General features: G+C 43.2%; 1 protein-coding gene across 1 annotated transcript; it reads left to right on the top strand.

Moving 5' to 3' along the window:
* Window positions 1-13,209: 13,209 nt before the first annotated feature.
* Window positions 13,210-21,270, top strand: LOC118081807 (sulfotransferase 6B1). Its single transcript, XM_035108276.2, has 7 exons — window positions 13,210-13,427; window positions 14,772-14,890; window positions 15,133-15,222; window positions 16,698-16,824; window positions 17,249-17,343; window positions 18,542-18,698; window positions 21,023-21,270. Exons 1-7 carry the CDS (start codon window positions 13,226-13,228, stop codon window positions 21,151-21,153), a joined length of 921 nt encoding a protein of 306 aa, XP_034964167.1. The 5' UTR covers window positions 13,210-13,225; the 3' UTR covers window positions 21,154-21,270.
* Window positions 21,271-21,343: the final 73 nt, after the last annotated feature.

Here is a 21,343-nt window from a genome sequence, read left to right as displayed (position 1 = left end):
TAAGGTGCTACACCCAATATGCCAGCAAGTTTGGAAAACTCAGCAATGGCCAGAGGATTGGAGAAGATCAGTCTACATCCCAATTCCAAAGAAGGGCAGTGCCAAAGAATGCTCCAACTACCGCACAATTGCGCTCATTTCACACGCTAGCAAGGTTATGCTTAAAATTCTACAAGGCAGGCTTAGGCAGTATGTGGACCGAGAACTCCCAGAAGTGCAAGCTGGATTTTGAAGGGGCAGAGGAACCAGAGACCAAATAGCAAACATGCGCTGGATTATGGAGAAAGCTAGAGAGTTCCAGAAAAATGTCTACTTCTGCTTCATTGACTATGCAAAAGCCTTTGACTGTGTCGACCACAGCAAACTATGGCAAGTTCTTAAAGAAATGGGAGTGCCTGATCACCTCTTCTGTCTCCTGAGAAATCTCTATGTGGGACAAGAAGCTACAGTTAGAACTGGATATGGAATAACTGATTGGTTCAAAATTGGGAAAGGAGTACGACAAGGTTGTATATTGTCTCCCTGCTTATTTAACTTATATGCAGAATTCATCATGCGAAAGGCTGGACTAGATGAATCCCAAACCAGAATTAAGATTGCCGGAAGAAATATCAACAACCTCAGATATGCAGATGACACAACCTTGATGGCAGAAAGTGAGGAGGAATTAAAGAGCCTTTTAATGAGGGTGAAAGAGGAGAGCGCAAAATATGGTCTGAAGCTCAACATCAAAAAAACCAAGATCATGGCCACTGGTCCCATCACCTCCTGGCAAATAGAAGGGGAAGAAATGGAGGCAGTGAGAGATTTTACTTTCTTGGGCTCCTTGATCACTGCAGATGGTGACAGCAGTCACGAAATTAAAAGACGCCTGCTTCTTGGGAGAAAAGCAATGACAAACCTAGACAGCATCTTAAAAAGCAGAGACATCACCTTGCCTACAAAGGTCCGTATAGTTAAAGCTATGGTTTTCCCAGTAGTGATGTATGGAAGTGAGAGCTGGACCATAAAGAAGGCTGATCGCCGAAGAATTGATGCTTTTGAATTATGGTGCTGGAGGAGACTCTTGAGAGTCCCATGGACTGCAAGAAGATCAAACCTATCCATTCTGAAGGAAATCAGCCCTGAGTGCTCACTGGAAGGACAGATCATGAAGCTGAGGCTCCAATACTTTGGCCACCTCATGAGAAGAGAAGAATCCTTGGAAAAGACCTTGATGTTGGGAAAGATGGAGGGCACTAGGAGAAGGGGACGACAGAGGACGAGATGGTTGGACAGTGTTCTCGAAGCTACGAACATGAGTTTGACCAAACTGCGGGAGGCAGTGGAAGACAGGAGTGCCTGGCGTGCTATGGTCCATGGGGTCACGAAGAGTCGGACACGACTAAACGACCAAACAACAACAACCCGTATTTTAATTAATTGCTTTTCTTTCTTTTACATCTTATTGCAATTTTACTGGTGTCAGCCACCCTGAGCCCGATTTTGACTGGGGAGGGTGGGGTATAAATAAATTATTATTATTATTATTATTATTATTATTATTATTATTATTATTATCCTAGATGGGCTACCTTTCCAGGCTGAGAAACCCAATCTGCCTCTCACTTCCTTCTACAGCACATGCAGAAACCGCCTCCTTGACCATTGGACCCACTGTTGGTCTCATCTGCTTATATATCCCTCAGTTGTTTCTGTCGCTCATGGTTGACATCTCCAAAGCCCCAATCTGATTCATGTTAGTAATGCCTTTTCTTGGTTACTCCCAAGCAAGTGTGTATGGGGTTGCAGGATGAGAAATATGACAATACATTCACTTGTTTCAACATTCAGAAACCATAAATCTGATCTCTGAATCTCCATACAGGAAGGCACATATAGAGAGATTCATTTTTCATTGTTTCTTAATAGGTGCTGTGGGTGATTGGAAGACATTGTTCACTGAAGCTCAGAGCCAGGAAATGGATGCAAAATTTGAAGAGTGCTTAGCAGGAACTAAACTGGGTGCAAAACTAAAATATGACCAATATTGTAAATTTTAAAACCTTGGATTTGGATTTGAAGCCTTTCGGTTAAGAATAAAATAATGTTTAAGTGCTAGATACATTTATGCACAGGAAAAAAAATGTTCTCATTCTTTATTGCTTTCAAATCATGTACTCAAATTATTACATACTAAATGGGAAGAACATGAAGATGTGCTATGAAAGAATTTTGTGGCAGTGATCTCTTCTATTCTTTAATGACTATGTCCTATTTCATATCCTATTCTTCTCACGCCTATTGTGGAGCGAAAACCCACTGTCCCATTTTGTTGTACAATTCTGCTGAATTACTATGGCAAGTTCTTAAAGAAATGGGAGTGCCTGATCACCCCATCTGTCTCCTGAGAAATCTCTATGTGGGACAAGAAGCTACAGTTAGAACTGGATATGGAATAACTGATTGGTTCAAAATTGGGAAAGGAGTACAACAAGGCTGTATATTGTCTCCCGGCTTATTTAACTTATCTGCAGAATTCATCATGCGAAAGGCTGGACTGGATGAATCCCAAACCAGAATTAAGATTGCCGGAAGAAATATCAACAACCTCAGATATGCTGATGACACAACCTTGATGGCGGAAAGTGAGGAGGAATTAAAGAACCTTTTAATAAGGGTGAAAGAGGAGAGTGCAAAATATGGTCTGAAGCTCAACATCAAAAAAACCAAGATCATGGCCACTGGTCCCATCACCTCCTGGCAAATAGAAGGGGAAGAAATGGAGGCAGTGAGAGATTTTACTTTCTTGGGCTCCTTGATCACTGCAGATGGTGACAGCAGTCACGAAATTAAAAGACGCCTGCTTCTTGGGGGAAAAGCAATGACAAACCTAGACAGCATCTTAAAAAGCAAAGACATCACCTTGCCAACAAAGATCCGTATAGTTAAAGATATGGTTTTCCCAGTAGTGATGTATGGAAGTGAGAGCTGCACCATAAAGAAGGCTGATCGCCAAAGAATTGATGCTTTTGAATTATGGTGCTGGAGGAGACTCTTGAGAGTCCCATGGACTGCAAGGAGATCAAACCTATCCATTCTGAAGGAATCAGCCCTGAGCGCTCACTGGAAGGACAGATCATGAAGCTGAGGCTCCAATACTTTGGCCACCTCATGAGAAGAGAAGAATCCTTGGAAAAGACCCTGATGTTGGGAAAGATTGAGGGCACGAGGAGAAGGGGACAACAGAGGACGAGATGGTTGGACAGTGTTCTCAAAGCTACGAACATGAGTCTGACCAAACTGCGGGAGGCAGTGGAAGACAGGAGTGCCTGGCATGCTCTGGTCCATGGGGTCATGAAGAGTCTAACACGACTAAACGACTAAACAACAACAAGGTACCAAGAAGAACTGCGAGTGAAGCCCATTTCCCCCATCCCTGGGGGAAGTTGCAAGGATTTACCCTCTCTCGTCCCTGTTTTTCATTCACCGTTGTATCCCCCCTATATGTTTAGCATAGTCTTTATGGGACTGAATTGTAATCAGTTCATGTCTTACATCGGCTATCAGCTAGGTGGTCTTAGACTAACCATTTTCTTTCATCTTGAGGCTTTAGCTTTTCATTTATTGATTAATAATCATAATAATAATATATTTATACCCCACCCATCTGGCTGGGTTTCCTCAGCTACTCTGGGTGGCTTCCAACAAAATATTAAAATACAATAGTCTGTTAAACATTAAAAGGTTCCCTAAACAGGGCTGCCTTCAGATTTCTTCTAAAAGTATGGTACCGTAGTTGTTTTTCTCTTTGACATCTGGTGGGAGGGCGTTCCACAAGCAGGTGCCACTACCGAGAGGGCCCTCTGCCTGGTTCCCTGTAACTTGGCTTCTTGCAGCGGGGAACTGCCAGAAGGCCCTTGGCACTGGACCTCAGTGTCTGGGCAGAACGATGGGGGTGGAGACACTCCTTCAGGTATACTGGACCAAGGCCGTTTAGGGCTTTAAAGGTCAGCACCAACATTTTGAATTGTGCTTGGAAACGTACTGGGAGCCAATGTAGATCTTTCAAGACTGGTGTTATGTGGTCTTGGCAGCTACTCTCAGTCACCAGTCTACCTGCTGCATTCTGTATTAGTTGTAGTTTCCGGGTCACCTTCAAAGGTAGCCCCACATAGAGCGCATTGCAGTAGTTGAAGCGAGAGATAACTAGAGCATGCACCACTCTGGCGAGACAGTCTGCAGGCAGGTAGGGTCTCAGCCTGCGTACCAGATGGAGCTGATAAACAGCTGCCCTGGACACAGAATTGACCTGTGCCTCCATGGACAGCTGTGAGTCCAAAATGACTCCCAGGCTGCACACCTGGTCCTTCAGGGGCACAGTTACCCCATTCAGGACCAGGGAGTCCTCCACACCTACCCGGCTCCTGTCCCCCCAAAACAGTACTTCTGTCTTGTCAGGATTCAACCTCATTCTGTTAGCCGCCGTCCATCCTCCAACATGACTTTCATTGTTCAAGGTCTTGGGTATGAACCATGAAGGCACGTGAAATAGCAGCGTTACTGAAATTGAGATGTGGGATGGGAGGTTTTTTTTGAAAGGCACAGCATTTAAAAAGAAAAGAAAATAAGAAGTTGAGATGGTTCAGACTCTGCAGGATAAGTGTTGAACTGGACTGTGCTGACTCATCCAAATCTTATTAATTTGTATGTCTGAATATAGGAGTGGCTTTTAAATTTTGTTTTTGTCACACACACCCCAGCAGCCAATCAATAAATTCATGTCTGGAGAGAATAAAATAAAAATTGGTGGTTTGGGGCTGGTAACCACAGGTGTAGATGACCTTTCAGTACAGAGGGCAGAAAACAGGGGAACAGTACCATACATGGCTCCTGAACAGGTAAAACTTTTAATATTTGATCCATGTGTCTGCATTGACTTTTTTTTAATCTCAGGGCAGTTGTTATTTTGTTCTGTGTACACATGTATAGCGATTTGCAGTATTGTGTGATTCCAGGTCATATTCTCTACATAGTAGACACATGTGATTGCTGGTCTGATCACACACCAGAAACCTTAACCTAAAAACCACTGGAGTTTTGTACTTCTCTAAATCATTACAAAAACTACGGGGGACTCCCAGGATGTTCCCCAGACACTTTCTGGTGATGTGCATCACATCATGTATTGGTTTAAAAAAAAATGGATGATGCCATTCACCCTTCCTCGAAGGGCCTCATTTAGGGCACAGCAATTTCTCCTCCATCATTCCCAACACACACACACTTTATTATCGCACCAAACCCTGTAAGTTAGGTTAGACTGAGAGGGAGTGACCATCTCAAAGCCATTCTGTTAGCTTAAAGTGGGGATTTGAAGCACTCATTTGGGAAAGAACCAACTACCTTGACCCTGTAGTCAGTTTTCAGAATAAAATGCCAAAGTGTACTTTAAAGTGCTTATGGTTAAGCTCTATGAAAGTTTCCTGTTAGAGCATGTTCTTAATGTGTTTAGGTTTGCATTGTCCACAGCTGGGGAACATTTACGGAAAGGAAGTGGATATCTTTCCGTTAGGATCAATTTTATGTGAAATGCTTTACAGATTCCAAACTGATCATGATAAAAACAAGGTAAATCTGAAAAAAAGCTTTTTTTAATGGCATGTACTTTATCACAGAAATGTATAGAAAATATGTACGCACAACTGGGGCTCCAAAACAGTTGGAGTGGATGAAAAGGGGCAGGACAGAAGGGAGAAAGGTCATGGTAATTAATTATACAAAAAGTTATTTTTAATTGCTTTTTATTGTGTCATTTTTTTTCAGAGAGAAAAAAGTACAATATTTTGCTACTATTGAATACTTTATTCCATTCCTGAGACCTTGCTCTTCTTTGCCGGTTGAAGTAGCTCCGGAAGACTTGGCTAAACGGGCTGGAAGTATTATTAACATTTCCTTGTGAGGAGGGAGAGCAGGTGAGTGAAGAGGTGCCCTCTCCACCTTCGCCAGAACCTCTCTTTGCCACCACAGCAAAGCAACTCCAGTAACTCACCCTTCACCAGAAAACCGAAGTGAGTCACGGCACGCCAGTCAGTTGCATTGATTTCAATGGGTCTTATTCCTACGTATGTAAGTGTACATTAGGATTGCAGTCACAGATTGATGTTCACCATCATTTATTAGAATAATCAGAAGGCATGTTCACACATCATGCTGAGTCAGGCTTGCTGGCTTCTTGTTCAGGCTTGAACAGTATGCTAATGCCCGGAAGCTGATTGCTCCTCTTTTGCTGCGCCCCTGGGAAAAATGGGAGAAACAAAGCTGATAATCGCCATTAATCTTGGAGGGTGTGTGCAGCCAGGGCTCTAGAAGGAGGTTGCTTGAAGCTAGAGCTCAGTTGGAATATCTGAATCTATCGCCTAGCACAGGGGACCTCTCTTCCCAACATGCCAAAAGGGTAAAGGCTGGGTGGCCCTTGTGGTCTCTTCCAACTCTATGATTCTATGAATGCCAGTGACTTTCAAGGGAAAAGAACTCAAGAAAATGCGAACAGGCTTCAGCAGAATAGGCAGGGCCTCATCTAAGAGGGGCCCCCCACCCCCCACCCCACCCTGTTGAATGCAATGGAAACTCTGAAAGAACTAGATTTAATCTTGGCTACTTGTTATACTCAAACCTAGGATTATGGTTTGTTAATCCCTAAAAAGCCTCATCAGGTAAGCTATCAACAAACGCCTGATTTAAAGGTATGATAAATGATAATGTTGCTTTTTCACATAAGTCATAATGCTGCATCAGCAAGACAACTTCAGAGAGCCCAGACTGGCTTAGTTAGAACAGCTTGTGGATAGGATGCTTGTAAACAGGACAGCTTGCGGCTGGAATATGGTTTTTTCGTAGGCTTCAGCAGGTAAAGAACTTGCTTACACCTGTAACTGGGACAACTGGTATCTGACGAAGTGTGCATGCACACAAAAGCTCATACCAAAATAAAAACTTAGTTGGTCTTTAAGGTGCTACTGAAGGAATTTTTTTATTTTGCTTCGACTCAGACCAACACGGCTACCTACCTGTAACTGGGACAACTAGTGGTCAGGATGTGGCTCTGTCGCTTGTGTTGGTGAAACAAGAATATTGAGGAGTCCCTTCAATGGGTTCAGCTTCTTAAGGGAGACTGGACCTTCGGAGAGAGTGTACCTTTTAAGGCTCAAACTGGTCGGGAAATAAACAGAGACCAGGCCAGGATATACAAAAGCAAAGTGGCTAAAAGCCTGATCTTTATTAAAGCTGTTAAAGCTTTATTAAAGCTATTAAAGCAACAGGGTGCTCCCCACACATGCAGGAGCGAGGAGGAGGACCCCAAGCCATGTGCGCAAGCCCTTATAATAGACATTTTAAATTGCCCACCCTGGAGTCCAAGACCACCCCCAGAAACATCATACATACATCACAGAAGGGGCGGACTACAACAGAAATCTGAGTGCGTTATTTTTTCTCCTGTCTGCCAGGTTACCTGATTGGATTACCTGGGCATCCTTGTGCTGATGGAACAATCTAAAGAGTGTGACATTGAATTCTATTGTGTGTAGACTCTGCAGATAATAATAATAATAATAATAATAATAATAATAATAATAATAATAATAATAATAATAATTTATTATTTATACCCCGCCCATCTGGCTGAGTTTCCCCAGCCACTCTGGGTGGCTTCCAGCAGAAATATTACAATACAACAATTTATTAAACATTAAAAGCTCCCCTAAACAGGGCTGCCTTCAGATGTACTCTAAAAGTCTGGTAGTTGTTTTTCTCTTTGACATCTGGTGGGAGGGCGTTCCACAGGGCAGCTGCCACTACCAAAAAGGCCCTCTGCCTGGTTCCCTGTAACTTGGCTTCTCACAGCGAGGGAACCGCCAGAAGGCCCTCGGCACTGGACCTCAGTGTCCAGGCAGAACGATGGAGATAGAGACGCTCCTTCAGGTATACTTCAGATATAAAAACATGAGAAGACTTACAGTTAGCTGCAGGCCAGTCTGACATATTAGCCAGCATAGCAGAATTTCTCACCAAATAATTATCTGGTGAGAAATACTGCTGTGCTAGCTAATATGTCACACATTATAATGTGTGTTTTTAATTGTGTTTTTAATATTCTGTTGGGAGCCACCCAGGGGGTCTGTGGAAACCTAGCCAGATGTGTGGGGTATAAATAATAAATAAATTGTTGTTGTTGTTGTTGTTGTTGTTGTTGTTGTTATGTGTGATGAAATCGGCTGGGTTGTCTGAGAAAAACCTCTGCCAAGTGAAAAATGTAATAATGGTGAGTAGAAAATGACTACGGGATAATTTTGCTCTATGACATGGCCTTTAGGTATAAGTAATCATTAACTAGTTTTCAGCTTTTGCTCGGAAGACAAAAAGATTAATTCATTGGTTATGTTGGGGGAGGGGAGCAGCAACATCATCATATTTTGGTGTTATCAACATGTTACCAATGAGATACAACCAATTTGATTTGCAAACAAGAATGTATTAATTCAAGAATATGGGACAAACATTCAGACCCAACCTTTCAGAATACAAGTCCTTACAAGGTGTCTTAGAAGTAAGAAAGATACATGAATAAAATAACATTAAAATATAGCAATCCACTTCCCACAGGGACATTGACCACCAACTGCCCTGTTGGGAATGGGTTAAAGTTTAGCTGGAATACGCCACCTAACCCCGCCCCTATCTCTTCTGGGATATATTTTTAAAAAATTAACAGTACTTCACAACTCCTTTGTATCTAACATCAAGTTCATAGAACAGGAGTTTGAAAAATCCTATCTTTGTCCCAAAAGGGGGTTTAACAAAACCTTTAAAAGATCAACCTGACGAATGAAAATGCAGAATGTGGCTAGTTTCAGAGGAGGTTTGGTTTCCTTGAGAAAATCTTAGTGACCTGCTATTTGGTGTATATATATATATATATATATATATATATATATATATATATATATTCCCACTGCCTGTGCGGATGTAACACCCTTCCTCCATGACCGCTGAACTGAATTCCAACAAATTTGGCCACAACATTCCATGCCCATCAGGGAGGGATCTGGCGTAATTTCCCCCCCAAAAAAGCACACCTTTCACACCTAAAATAATGATTAAACACAAAAAGTGGCGCCCAAATTACACATCACCAGCAGAAGGTCTGAAGATTCCAACAGCATCCAAAGAAAGACAGGTCGCATGCTGCTGCCTCCAAAGCTGCGCCACCAGATGACACCACAAAATTCCACAGCAACCAACTGCAGCAATAAGGCCCAGCATTGCCCAGCAGACTGAATAGGCCGCAGCAGACTAGGCCGCTTTCCAGACTAGGCCAAGTGGAGGTAGGGGCCTGCCTGGGGTGGGGATGGGGCCCCCGAATCGGTCATAGGTTGGGACAGGGAGGGACAGAACGGGGTGGGGGGAGACACAGGGATGCGCCTATGTAAACATAACACACATAAAACTGGGGGACTATGAAGGTGAGGGGAGTCTGAAGTGGGACTCTGAGGCTCCATTTAACAAACTGAGCCACCGCAACGCGTGGCAGGGCCAACGTGTGTGTGTGTGTGTGTGTGTAAATGTAAAATGTCCATGTTTGTGTACGATGACTTTTCTCTAAAACTGCTTGACCAATTGCGTTCAAATTTTGACACAACATTCTGTTCTAATATGTGAGTGTTTGCATAACTTTAGATTATACAGATGTCACACCTGTCACAGGTAAAAACATGATTTTTTTAAAAAAACTTGCACCCTTACATTACCATAAACATCCACAACCACATTCCCCCCCACTAACCTACAGACACACAATATGTCCGGACCCCTGACCAGCTCCATGTTTGAGTGAGTCTCCAACAGCAATGACACCCCACCCGCCCCTCCTCCTACACCTTCTATCTCCCTGTCGAGGCCTCCTGCCCTGGCCGCAATGGCGGTGACCCCACCACAGAGCCACTCTGGCCACCACACCCTCACTCCCTCGCTCACTTGGTCATTTGGAGGGGACTTTGGGTGCTCCTGCACAGGCACACCCTCCGAGGTTCACGGACACTGTGCCTACACAGGAGAACCCAAAGCCGCCTCTGACTGACTGACTGGTCCATGCGGAATGCTTCGTCTCCAAAGGCACACGCTTGCCACAGGATGTGGGGGACAGCCTACAGGAGGCCGGGATCGGCGCAGGGAGAAGGCTGGGACAGGACGCCTCGAGTTGAGGTAGGAGGAGGAAGGGGGGGCGGGTGTGGGGTACCGGTCCTGCTGGAGACTCAGGGAAACATGGAGGCGGTAAGGGGAACTTCCACTTTCTCTTTCCATTCTTCTCAATTTCACAGACTTAGCCACAGCAACGCGTGGCCGGGTACAGCTAGTCCTGTTATATTAAAGCTTTTTGATATGCTGAGAACTTCAGCTGTACTTCCGCTTGGATCACCGTAGAAGATGGTTGAAAATTCCATCTCTCCGACCCCCATGGGGAAATTTACAAGGCTGTAAAGGGGAGTATGCAGCCTCCCGAAGTCTCCCCAGGGTATGGGGAGATGCACTCTCCTCCGCAGTTGCCCACTACCAGCTTCGACTTCAGAAGGAGGGAGAAGCTGGAGGCTCTGGATGGTAAGCCCCCATTGGAGCCCGGATCTCCCAGACGTCATCTCTATGAGCAAAAACAGGCTCCACAACAAGAGAAAGATTGGATATAAGCTGTGAACATGCTTCAGACAAGGAAAGAAGATTTATACTGCCAAGCTTAACCACTGAGAGAACAAAAGATAACAGAGGAATGCAATCAGCAAGAAATGGTATGTGACAGACTGAAGGAGAGAGTGAGAACTTTATAATTCTGCTTTATTGTGCTTTACAATTCACTTAACAAAACTCTCACCTGAAGAACCATAAATAACATTTATAAAGCAAGCGAGATTGGAAAGTGGGAAATTTACTGAATTAATATGGTCTTTTTAAATATATAAACTGTGTGAATTGAAAACATAAATAATCAAAGTTGTACTCTAGGATTCGCTTGGAATGCATAGCTGCCAAGTTTTCCCTTTTCTCGCGAGGAAGCCTATTCAGCATAAGGGAAAATCCCTTTAAAAAAGGGATAACTTGGCAGCTATGTTGGAATGTGGTTGGGGATTCCTCATGATATATCAAAGAGAAGCTTTCACATTAGCGGTTGGAAACTTGTCAAGAAACTTTTGAGTTATGACGCAGCTATAATTTAGAGTCCCCCATGTTGGTAATAAAGCCGGCTATGATATTAGTCAAAGGGGGAGAGAGCCATAAATAAGACATTAGATTCGTGTTTACAGTTTTGGTCTGGCAAATCTCCCCTAGAAAGACTATATTGAGTAGCAATCTGGAGCGATCTGGAGAGAAACATCACAGGAGCTTAAAGATTTGATTTATGGGGACTGCTCGAAAGATGGCTGCTGCTGGCTGTGAGAAGGATCTTTGGATTTTTGGATGGATTTGGCAAGATACCAGCGTGCGAAGAGACAGTGCTAATTTATAGAGGAATCATAGGCATGAATTCACACAGAAATATATGGGTTTGGTTAAATTTGCTTGCTTGAAAAAACTCAGGGGCTTGAAAGAAGATAGAAGGATTTTAAAAGATTATTGGATAAGATCTGGATTTTATTGATTAGAAAGCATGGCTTTCTAGGCCTTTCTAGGACTAGGCTTTCTGAGTCTGAAGCATGGGAAGTCAAATTTAAATTAGTATAATTTGGCAGAAGATTTGGATTAATTGTTTAATTGATATTTGCATGGGCGTAGGAAGATAGGGGTGGTGGGGGTGGGATGCCCCGAGTGGCGTGATCCCGGGGCGCCATCACAGCTGCCCACCCCGCCCCCAAAACACGTGCGCCACCCCTGCATGCGGTGTGCCCCATCCCGCCCCAAAACTCACGTGAGGTGGCGTCACGCTTGTGGGTGGCGTGACGCCCCTCGCTGGCCCACCCCTCACCTCCGTACAGGGAGAGCACTTGTTGCAGCAGGGAGAGCACGTGTTGGCTGAGCAAGCCCCTGCAGCGCCTTAGTGAGGTTTTCGCCAGGTGGCTGCCGGGACCGGCTTCCTCGGCCGACGCACGCTCTCCCTTCCTGCTGCCACGCGCTCCCCCTGGGTGGAGTTGAGGGGCGGGCCAGTGAGGCGACGCTTGTGATGCCCCTCGCTGGCCTGCCCCTCAACTCCGTCCAGGGAGAGCGCGCATTGACCGAGGGAGCAAGCCAGTCCCGGCATCCGCCCGGCGAAAACCTCGCTAGACGCTGCAGGGCTTGCTCAGCCAACGCACGCTCTCCCTGGATGGAGGCGAGGGGCGTGCCAGCGAGGGGTGTCATGCCTGTGCGTCGTGATGTCATGACACTGCAGAGCAGCACCCCACACCCGGGGGGGATGCCTCCGCTTTGACGCCCCGGGTGCGAAAGCGGCTAGCAACGCCCCTGGATATTTGTATAATTTGAAAATGGATTAGATGTTTAAATTGGAAAATCTAATAAAATGTTTATTTAAAAGAGAGAGAGAGAACTTCAGCTGTAAAGCAAACATTTTTTTAAAGTGACTGGATGGTGTTATGGCCTCACCAGTTTGATATATAGTTCAGAATTCTCCTTTTGCAAATGCTATTTAACACTGCAAAGAATGCAGACTTGTTACCATAATAAATATTTGTAAATGTACATGGCAACCCAGAAGTAGGATTGAGCCATGAAAGAATTCAGTTTACTTTGTGTTTTTCACCATTTTTAATGCACTTTCAAATACTTGAGAAAATGAAAAATGTCCAGACTTTTAAGACCTATGAAGTTTGTGTCACAGAGTTCCCAAAGAATCCTAAAAGAAGAAATGATGCACTCTAATTTATCATTAGCTACTTAACCTGTCAGAATGGTTTCAGTCTGCTTTTCTTCCCCTACAGAGCCTCTGGTGTTGCAATGTCAAGTGATTTTTCCCCCCTGAGAAAGCGTCCTGCCCAGCCCCTCAAATAGTGGGTAATTTACATATCCAGAAAATGGGGCTGTTCCAAGTCAGAGGCAAATGAGAACCGAGTTTGCAAACTCTCAGAGGTAAATGACAGCATAGTGCTTGTGATTCAGAATTGCTACCTCTTCTGCTATATACCTTTATTGTACAACTTCTGGACACACAGAAGCAAATCTGCCTTTTAAAAGGGGTTGTGACAAGACTGAGGCAGCCAACAAGATGGCCCAGAAAAAGACAAGTCTTGTAGAAACAATAGAGAATCTTTTAGCTACTATTCAAGTGGCGGAGAATGAGGAGCTGCTCTTTACTTACAAAGGAGTGCTGTATCCAAAACTTGTTTGTAGTCCTGGGACCTTTGAAGCATTGGAAGCCATGGAAGCTAGAAAGGATGATAGGCTGATTGTGGCTTATCCAAAATGCGGTGAGTATCAAGTTTTTAATGGAATTAAAGGGGAATGGAGTTGGTTACCAATTGCTATCTGACCACATATGATTCATATGTTTATTTCCCCCATGTAATCTGGATTTACAGTTTCCATGTTCTGTTGTGGCTTTTCATAAATGGTAAATGGGGATTTTATATGCAAAACCAGCAAAGCTGAGCAGGTGACTCCACAATGAATAAGCTGCTGTGTGGAAGTGCCCTCTATTAAAGTTTGAACAAGGAAACCAGTGTGTATTTGATACCCAAAATGAACTGAAATGGGTCCCAGGTGAATACGTTTTGGGGTGCCCGGATTCACTCTTCCCTCAGTGGCTGAGCACCCCACAACAGCCATGAGCCCTCTTTTATGTGGAGAGGAGATGTGTGCCTCATAAGTCCTTGGCTACAACTGATCCTCCATGTGGCTCAGTGAGGTCTCTGAAACGGAAAGGATAGTCTCTTCCAAAGCCAGGCAACATGTTGCCAACAGCAGGTGGGGAGGAAGCTCTCTCACATAAGAAGAGGGAATAAAAGACTGTGGTCTCCATGGCCAGCCAAGGGGCTTGCATGGTGGCGCCAGGCACTTAATCTTGATTTCTCATTTCCATGTTTTGTTGTGCTCATCAGAAATGGTACAGGGGGATTTTGGATGCCGTTGAAAACCTGCATGCATGAGCACCTGCGTCCACAATGAATAAGCTGCCATTTGGAAGTACCTTCTGTTGCAGTTAGAGCAAACAAACCTGTGCTGTTCCTTTTTCAATCAGGGGGAATCACTTCTGAAGGGGCAACTGGAGTATCGGTGAGGGTTTTCTGCTATTTGTTGCCCCTTTGTGGGAGAAGCAGTTCTTTCTTTCTCAAACGTTAGTGCCCCCTTTTCGCCTTCTTTTACTTCCTTTTATCTGCTGGTATTGTCTTTCTGTCGCCACCTTCTCTGCCATTTTAATTCACTCCTCTTTGACTCTTGTTCCTGCGTAATGTCAACTTGCCTGAAAACAAACAGGATTCATGGGAAAGGTTTCTCACCCTTGGAATCTAATGTAAGTGGCAACTGCTCTTTGTTGCCCCTTTGTTGGATGAAATGTGAAGAAGCTCCTTGGATTCTTGCACAATGAAGTTTTTGTTCCAAAAGAATCCCCCCCTTCATTTTCAAAGTCTTGACCATTTCCAGCTTTGTCGTGGCTTTCCTGGTGTCACCTTGTGACCCACCTGCAGGTCCCAACCCACTGGTTGAAGACCTACGATTTAAGCTGACTACCATATACGAACATGACTGTGCATTTGGTTGTGTAACCTATGCTCTTGTGATTCTTATAGGTCTCATTTGCTTTTATGTTGCAGGTACTAACTGGGTGCTCCAAATGGTCAATGACATTGTAGCTGCAACCCCAAGTTACAAGGACTTACCACCACTAGAAAACTTACAAATGCTTGAATTTGGACTGCCCACAAAAGTTCAGGTAGAGAAAAGGTGGGAGGGAGAGAAGTGAATACCTAGAATCAAAGAATTGTACAACTTGAAGAGACCCAAATGGTCATCTCCTCCCAACCGCTTTGTTTAGTTTGTTATTCTTCTTCTGTCAATACGTAACTCAAAGTGATTCCCCCCCCAATTATAAAGCTCAATAAAAAGAAGGGGGGAAACAGCCCCTCTAGATCCTGAAACAACAACAGGGTAACATTCCTTTCATTCTTATTCTAGGACATGAACAAGCAGCCTTCTCCACGTATTTTTTCTACACATTTTCATTATGATAATATTCCCAAATCTTTTTTTGAGAATAAGGTGAAGGTAAGTGACTAGCTTCACTACTATTATGATTGCCTAATATTCTAACAGCATTTAACCATAATCCTGAGTACTTAATAGATGTATCTTAATTTGACGGCTCTTGTCATATTGTCAAAGCAAATTCTACATCAGTTGGCCTAAATCCAGGCTAACAGAGCATGCCAACCCTCCCTTGGACTGGGCTGAGGATTTGCGTGTGGACTTAGCAGTTTTTCCTCTGCCTGGCTCTCCTGGCTGCTTTGGATTGCTCTCTCCTGCTTTGGCTTAGTTACTCATGACTAAACCCATTGATTGCAATGGGACCTAGGTATAACTAAATCTGGATCCACTGGATTCACTGCATTCTTTGCATTTGCTTTATGTTATCTCTGTGTGAGGTAAGGGGCCTTTGAAACTCTTCTCTTCACATGCGGGTCTGTCATAGTTCTGTTTCAGGCATAGGCAAATTGGCCCTCCAGGTGTTTAAAGACTACCATTCCCGTCATCCCTAACCACTGGTCCTGTTAGCTATGGATGATGGGAGTTGTAGTCCCAAAACATCCAGAGGGCCGAGTTTGCCTATGCCTGTTCTGTTTCATGAGCCAATCCATAGAATAAAGTAGACAATCTCCTTTCTCCGTCTTCTTCCTCAGAATAGGTACCGGTAGTCAGGTTTACCTGGGGGAAATTCAAAACACTATGAAGCAAAAGCTATCCCCCAAGTCTCTCCAAGGCAAAGTGTTATTGGAAGTGATATCTACTCTGCTAAACTTCCTGCCTTTTGTTGTGGCAGTTTGTGATGTCCCAGAAACACAAGCAACTAGTTTAAGTGAAATGGGCAAGAACAGGGTATATTGAATATACAGTACATTGGGTTCCATTGGTGGTTGGGACTCCCAAAGTCATTTTCCCTAGAACCCTGTGCCCCCTTTTAATTTAATAAAATATTTTGCCAATTCCATAATAATAATAATAATAATAATACTTAATAATTTATTACTTATACCCCACCCATCTGGCTGGGTTTCCCCAGCCACTCGGGGCGGCTTCCAAGAAGAGATTAAAAATATAGTAAAGCTAAATGAGCATAAGTTGCAGGCTTACTCTATATAAATACTGTTGACTTGCAACTTGTCTGCATTTAACTTGTGCAATCACAGCTTTACTTGTTTGGTCAGCATTCAATGGCACGAATTAAACGCACACAAGGCAGAGAGCTCTAAAGCACTTTTCCTGTCACAGAAAGAGCTTTTAAGCTCTCAGCCTTTCTTATTGGGCTCTGGGAAGGTCTCATATATGGGCTGTGGGAGGCTCCTGGGAGAAACTGTGGGAGCCTCCTAGAGTCTGTGTGAGAGGCTCCCTTGCAGAGCAAGGCACAGAGCTTAAAAGCTCTCCACCTTAGGTAGGGGAGAATGTGCCAGCTCCAGAAAGTTAGAGATGTTTGCACAGGGGAGATTCCAACAAAATCTAATATCTCTTTCTTTCTTTTTAAATAGATGTTGGTAGTATTCCGAAACCCCAAAGATGCCGCTGTATCCTATTACCATTTTTACAACAAAAACCCTGTTCTTCCAGATGTTAGTTCTTGGGATGATTTTTTTCAAATGTTCATGAGTGGCGAAGGTAGGTTAGTAGTTCTCACTTTCTGTACTTCCCACAAAGTATTTGTGTAGACCTTCTGTTCCGATGAAAGGCAAACAAGTTTCAGATCACCAGGGCTCTTGATTGCAGGGGAAAGCCCACAGTCGATATTTCTTTTACTCAGACTTGCATCGTCAGTAGATGTCCTTCAGATAGTGGTGGATAGCCAGACTCATCACTGGTGGGTAATATGAATTTAGGCATCTTTTTAACACCTGATGATTTGTGTACAGATTTTACATGTCCGTAAAATGGCTCTGGTGTTTCTCGGTGTTGGGTTAAACGGAACGAGCTAAGTGTTGTATTCTCATTGTATGATATGTGCAGCTTTTGCCAGCAACTGGTGTCATTTTGTGTTCCCCCCCCCCCCCCGGCTTTGAAATATGCTGTTTGCATTTCATTTCAGTTTGTTGGAAATCCTACTTTGACCATGCTCTTGCTTGGGACAAACATATGGATGACGAAAATGTCATGATCATCACATTTGAAGAGCTGAAAGAAGTGAGCATTCTTAGAAACTGAGATGATGATTTTGTTGTACATTCATTTTTCTTAGATGGCCTATATCAAGCAATATGTGGAAATTAAGACAGATGTATTGATGGTTGCTGAATTGGAAAAGGGAGAGGTGTTGTTTTGGTTTTCTGTTTCTGCTCCCTTTCCCCCTCCTCATTGCCTTTGGTTTTCTTTTTCTTAACAAACCTGTAGTTACTATGATTAGAATATATAGATATATACTGTGTGTGTGTGTGTGTGTGTGTGTGTGTGTGTGTGTGTGTGTGTGTTAAGTAGTTTTGGATATTTCAAATGTTATAAAATAAAAGAAAAATTACAAACCTGGAGTTTATTAAATATTAAGCACACCAATATGCCAGTCTGAATAAGTATTGTGGTGTAATCTCTCTGGGTGTTCTCTTTCACAGGCTAACTAAGTTTATCAGAAGTAGTGTTCCAAACTTTTAATCATCTCAAACATTTCTGAGTTAAAAGAAATATACTGTAGATGATTAAGCATGACACGCTGGAAATGGAAAAAAATGGGTAGCAGAAATCTGAAAAAAAAAATGCTTCTCAAATCTAAGTTACAGAAGCAAATAGGTAAAGGGTAAAGGGACCCCCGACCATTAGGTCCAGTCATGACCGACTCTGGGCTTGCGCGCTCATCTTGCATTATTGACCGAGGGAGCCGGCGTATAGCTTCCAGGTCATGTGGCCAGCATGACAAAGCCGCTTCTGGCAAACCAGAGCAGCACATGGAAATGCTGTTTACCTTCCCGCTGTAGCGGTTCCTATTTATCTACTTGCATTTTGACGTGCTTTCGAACTGCTAGGTTGGCAGGAGCTGGGACCAAGCAACGGGAGCTCACCCCGTCACAGGGATTCGAACCGCCGACCTTCTGATCAGCAAGCCCTAGGCTCAGTGGTTTAACTACAGCGCCACCTGGGTCCCACAGAAGCAAATAGAAAGTTGTAAATGTTGTTGTGACAATGTTTCTGTACTTCTTTTCATGCTACACTTATTTTGCTAATATCAGATGTACCTTTTTGGAATAGCTAAAGCACATACATTTATGAATATATTTATTCAAATGTTTAGCCTGCCCCATTCTTGAATCTTAGGGCTGATTCTAACTTAGAAATCTACCTTAGTAGCAAATGTATTTATGAAGTCATAACTAACTTTATTGTTATTTTCCAGAATCTTCACGAAGGAGTGAAGCGAATAGCTGAATTTTATGAATTACCTCTGTCTGATGAAATGATTAAGTCTGTTGCAGAGAGCTCTACCTTCCAAGCAATGAGCAGCAAATCTGAAGAAACACATGGTCTGTTTGCTCCTCTCATTTTCAGGAAAGGTACTGCAGTATTGATTTTATGCCACTAGTTTACACCGAATTCCATTTCTTCCAGTAACACAAGCACCCTCTAGTGGTGCTATTTATGCAGGGGGTGGGGTGGGGGGTGGGACAACAACTAAACATTATATTTTGTTAATATCTTGAAAATAGTTTTGATCCATTTCCCTCTTCCTCACTCCCATCCTACATATAAAACCAAACTTCAAAAACACTAGAATCCCTTAAAAAGCCTGTGTAAGACCATTCTGCTTTTCTTGCTATAATTAGAACAAGGAAGCCTTATAGTCCAGAAGAGTTTACACATGTCATGTTTAAAATAGACCAAATCAGCTGTTTATAACAAAACAGCTTCTGCAAAAGTGGAAGTTACCTGTGCCATGGCATCACAGTTTTCTGCATTGTCTCCTGCCAATAATAGCCAGTTATGTAGAATAAGAAGCATAGAAGCCATGAGCCAAGGGCAGCACATAATGAAACAGTACAGTTCATAAATTAAAAAGCAGTTTAAAACAACTTTCTGAAAACAGTTTTAAAAAATTCTAAACACGGTGGACTGCAATCCTGGCTATGGATGATAATCTAACTTTCCACAATCTATGTCTGGTTCAGGAATATTAGTGTGCTGCTAGGTGAAGTTTGCTGGTATTAAAAATGTTAGCACTTGGGTGGGGCTTGGAAATTAAAGTATTTCAATCAAGGAACAGAGCCCAAAGCAGATCCAGGGATGGAATTGGAGCCAGTGGTGTAGCGTGGGGGGACCATAGGGGCTGTTGCCCTGGGTGCAAAATTCGTAGGAGCACAAAATTTCCACTTCTGGCTCATCTGAGGTCTTGAAACTGCTGAGCCGCAGCTGCACCCCAGAGAGAGAAGCCACTCAGAGAGAGAAGCCACACAGCACCCCCCTTCCCTGGTGAGCCCTCCCCCCTGTCACTCCCCTACAGCCACAGGAACCTGGTTCTGCCTCAGAATTGAAGCTGGTGTTTAAAGTGGCACGTTTCTTTAACCAGAACCATTTTGACAGGGATAAGTTTCCAATTTTGTTTTTGTTTTACCATTGGTTTCAGTCAACATAGTATTTCCACAGATGAAAGCAAGCTTCTCTACTCTTTCTTGTGTTTGCATTTTTCTTGATTGGTATCAAACTCCCCCCCCCCAAAAAAAGAATAGTTTTTTTCACCTGCTGCAAATATAAGAGCCATCCACATCAGGTGAGATGGTTTGAGAGCTCTACAAGTTTACAATACAGTGATACCTCGGGTTACAGATGCTTCAGGTTACAGACTCCGCTAACCCAGAAATAGTACCTCAGGCTAAGAACTTTGCTTCAGGATGAGAACAGAAATTGTGCTCCGGCGGCGCGGCAGCAGCAGGAGGCCCCATTAGCTAAAGTGGTGCTTCAGGTTAAGAACAGTTTCAGGTTAAGAACGGACCTCCAGAATGAATTACTGTAAGTTCTTAACCAGAGGTACCACTGTACACTGAAATTATAATTATGTTAAATTCTTATATAGCTACTAGAAGAGCAGCCGGTGCATTACAAGGAAGTTTGAATGATATTTTTAAAATCTTGCCTTAAGAATACGTCGGCCATCATTGTAAGATCATATATTTTATGATGTTTGTGTGTGTGTGCTTCTTTTAATTCTCAGAAATCTCTTAGGCTTGGGAGGAAATGCTATGTTTCTTTAATAATGGTACGGCTGTATTATTATTAAAGAAACATAGCATACCTCGAAAATCAAATAGAATCCATTCTGGATGTCCATTCGACTTCCGAAACATTCGACTCCCAAAGCGCAGCTTCAGGAAGATCCTGCAGCCAATCAGAAGCCACAGAAGCCCTGTCGGACGTTCGGCTTCCAAAAGAACGTTAGAAAACTAGAACACTAACTTCCAGTTTTCGATCATCCAGGAGTCAAAACATACAAGTTCTGTGGCGTTCAAGAACCGAGGTACAACTGTAACAACAACAACAACAACAACAACAACAACAACAACAACAACAACAACAACAACAACAACGATGTTAAAAGAAACAGAAATATTTGAAAATGAAAACATTGCAACTGCATGCACATGCACGCATATACCCCTCAAATGTTTCTGTCACTCACTCTTCACATCTCCAAACAGCCCATTCTGATGCATGCTAGTAATGCCCTTCCTTGGTTACTCCCAAGAAAGTGTGCATAGGGTTGCAGGATGAGAAGCATGACAATACACCCATCTGCCTCAACATTCCAAAACCATAAGTCTGATCTGTAAACCTATATATAGGGAGGCACAGATAGTGAGATTCACTGTTCATTGTTTCTTTATAGGTGCTGTGGGTGATTGGAAGACTTTATTCACTGAGGCTCAGAGCCGGGAAATGGATGCAAAATTTGAAGAGTGCTTAGCAGGAACTAAACTGGGTGCAAAGCTAAAATATGACCAATACTGTAAATTTTAAACCTTGGATTTGGAGGTTATTATCTGAAGCCTTTTGATTAAGAATAAAATAATGTTTAAGTGCTGGAGACATTTATGAACAGAAAATAAATAAAATGTTCTCAGTCTTTCTTGCTTTAAAATCATGAACTCCAATTCCTAACAAACTAAATGGGAAGAGCATGAAGATCTGCTATGAAATATTTCTGGGG

This window comes from Zootoca vivipara, chromosome 3, assembly GCF_963506605.1.
Source record: "Zootoca vivipara chromosome 3, rZooViv1.1, whole genome shotgun sequence".
NCBI lineage: Eukaryota > Metazoa > Chordata > Lepidosauria > Squamata > Lacertidae > Zootoca > Zootoca vivipara.
Note: the sequence above shows the minus strand (reverse complement) of the source record. Positions and strands in the feature narration are given on the sequence as shown.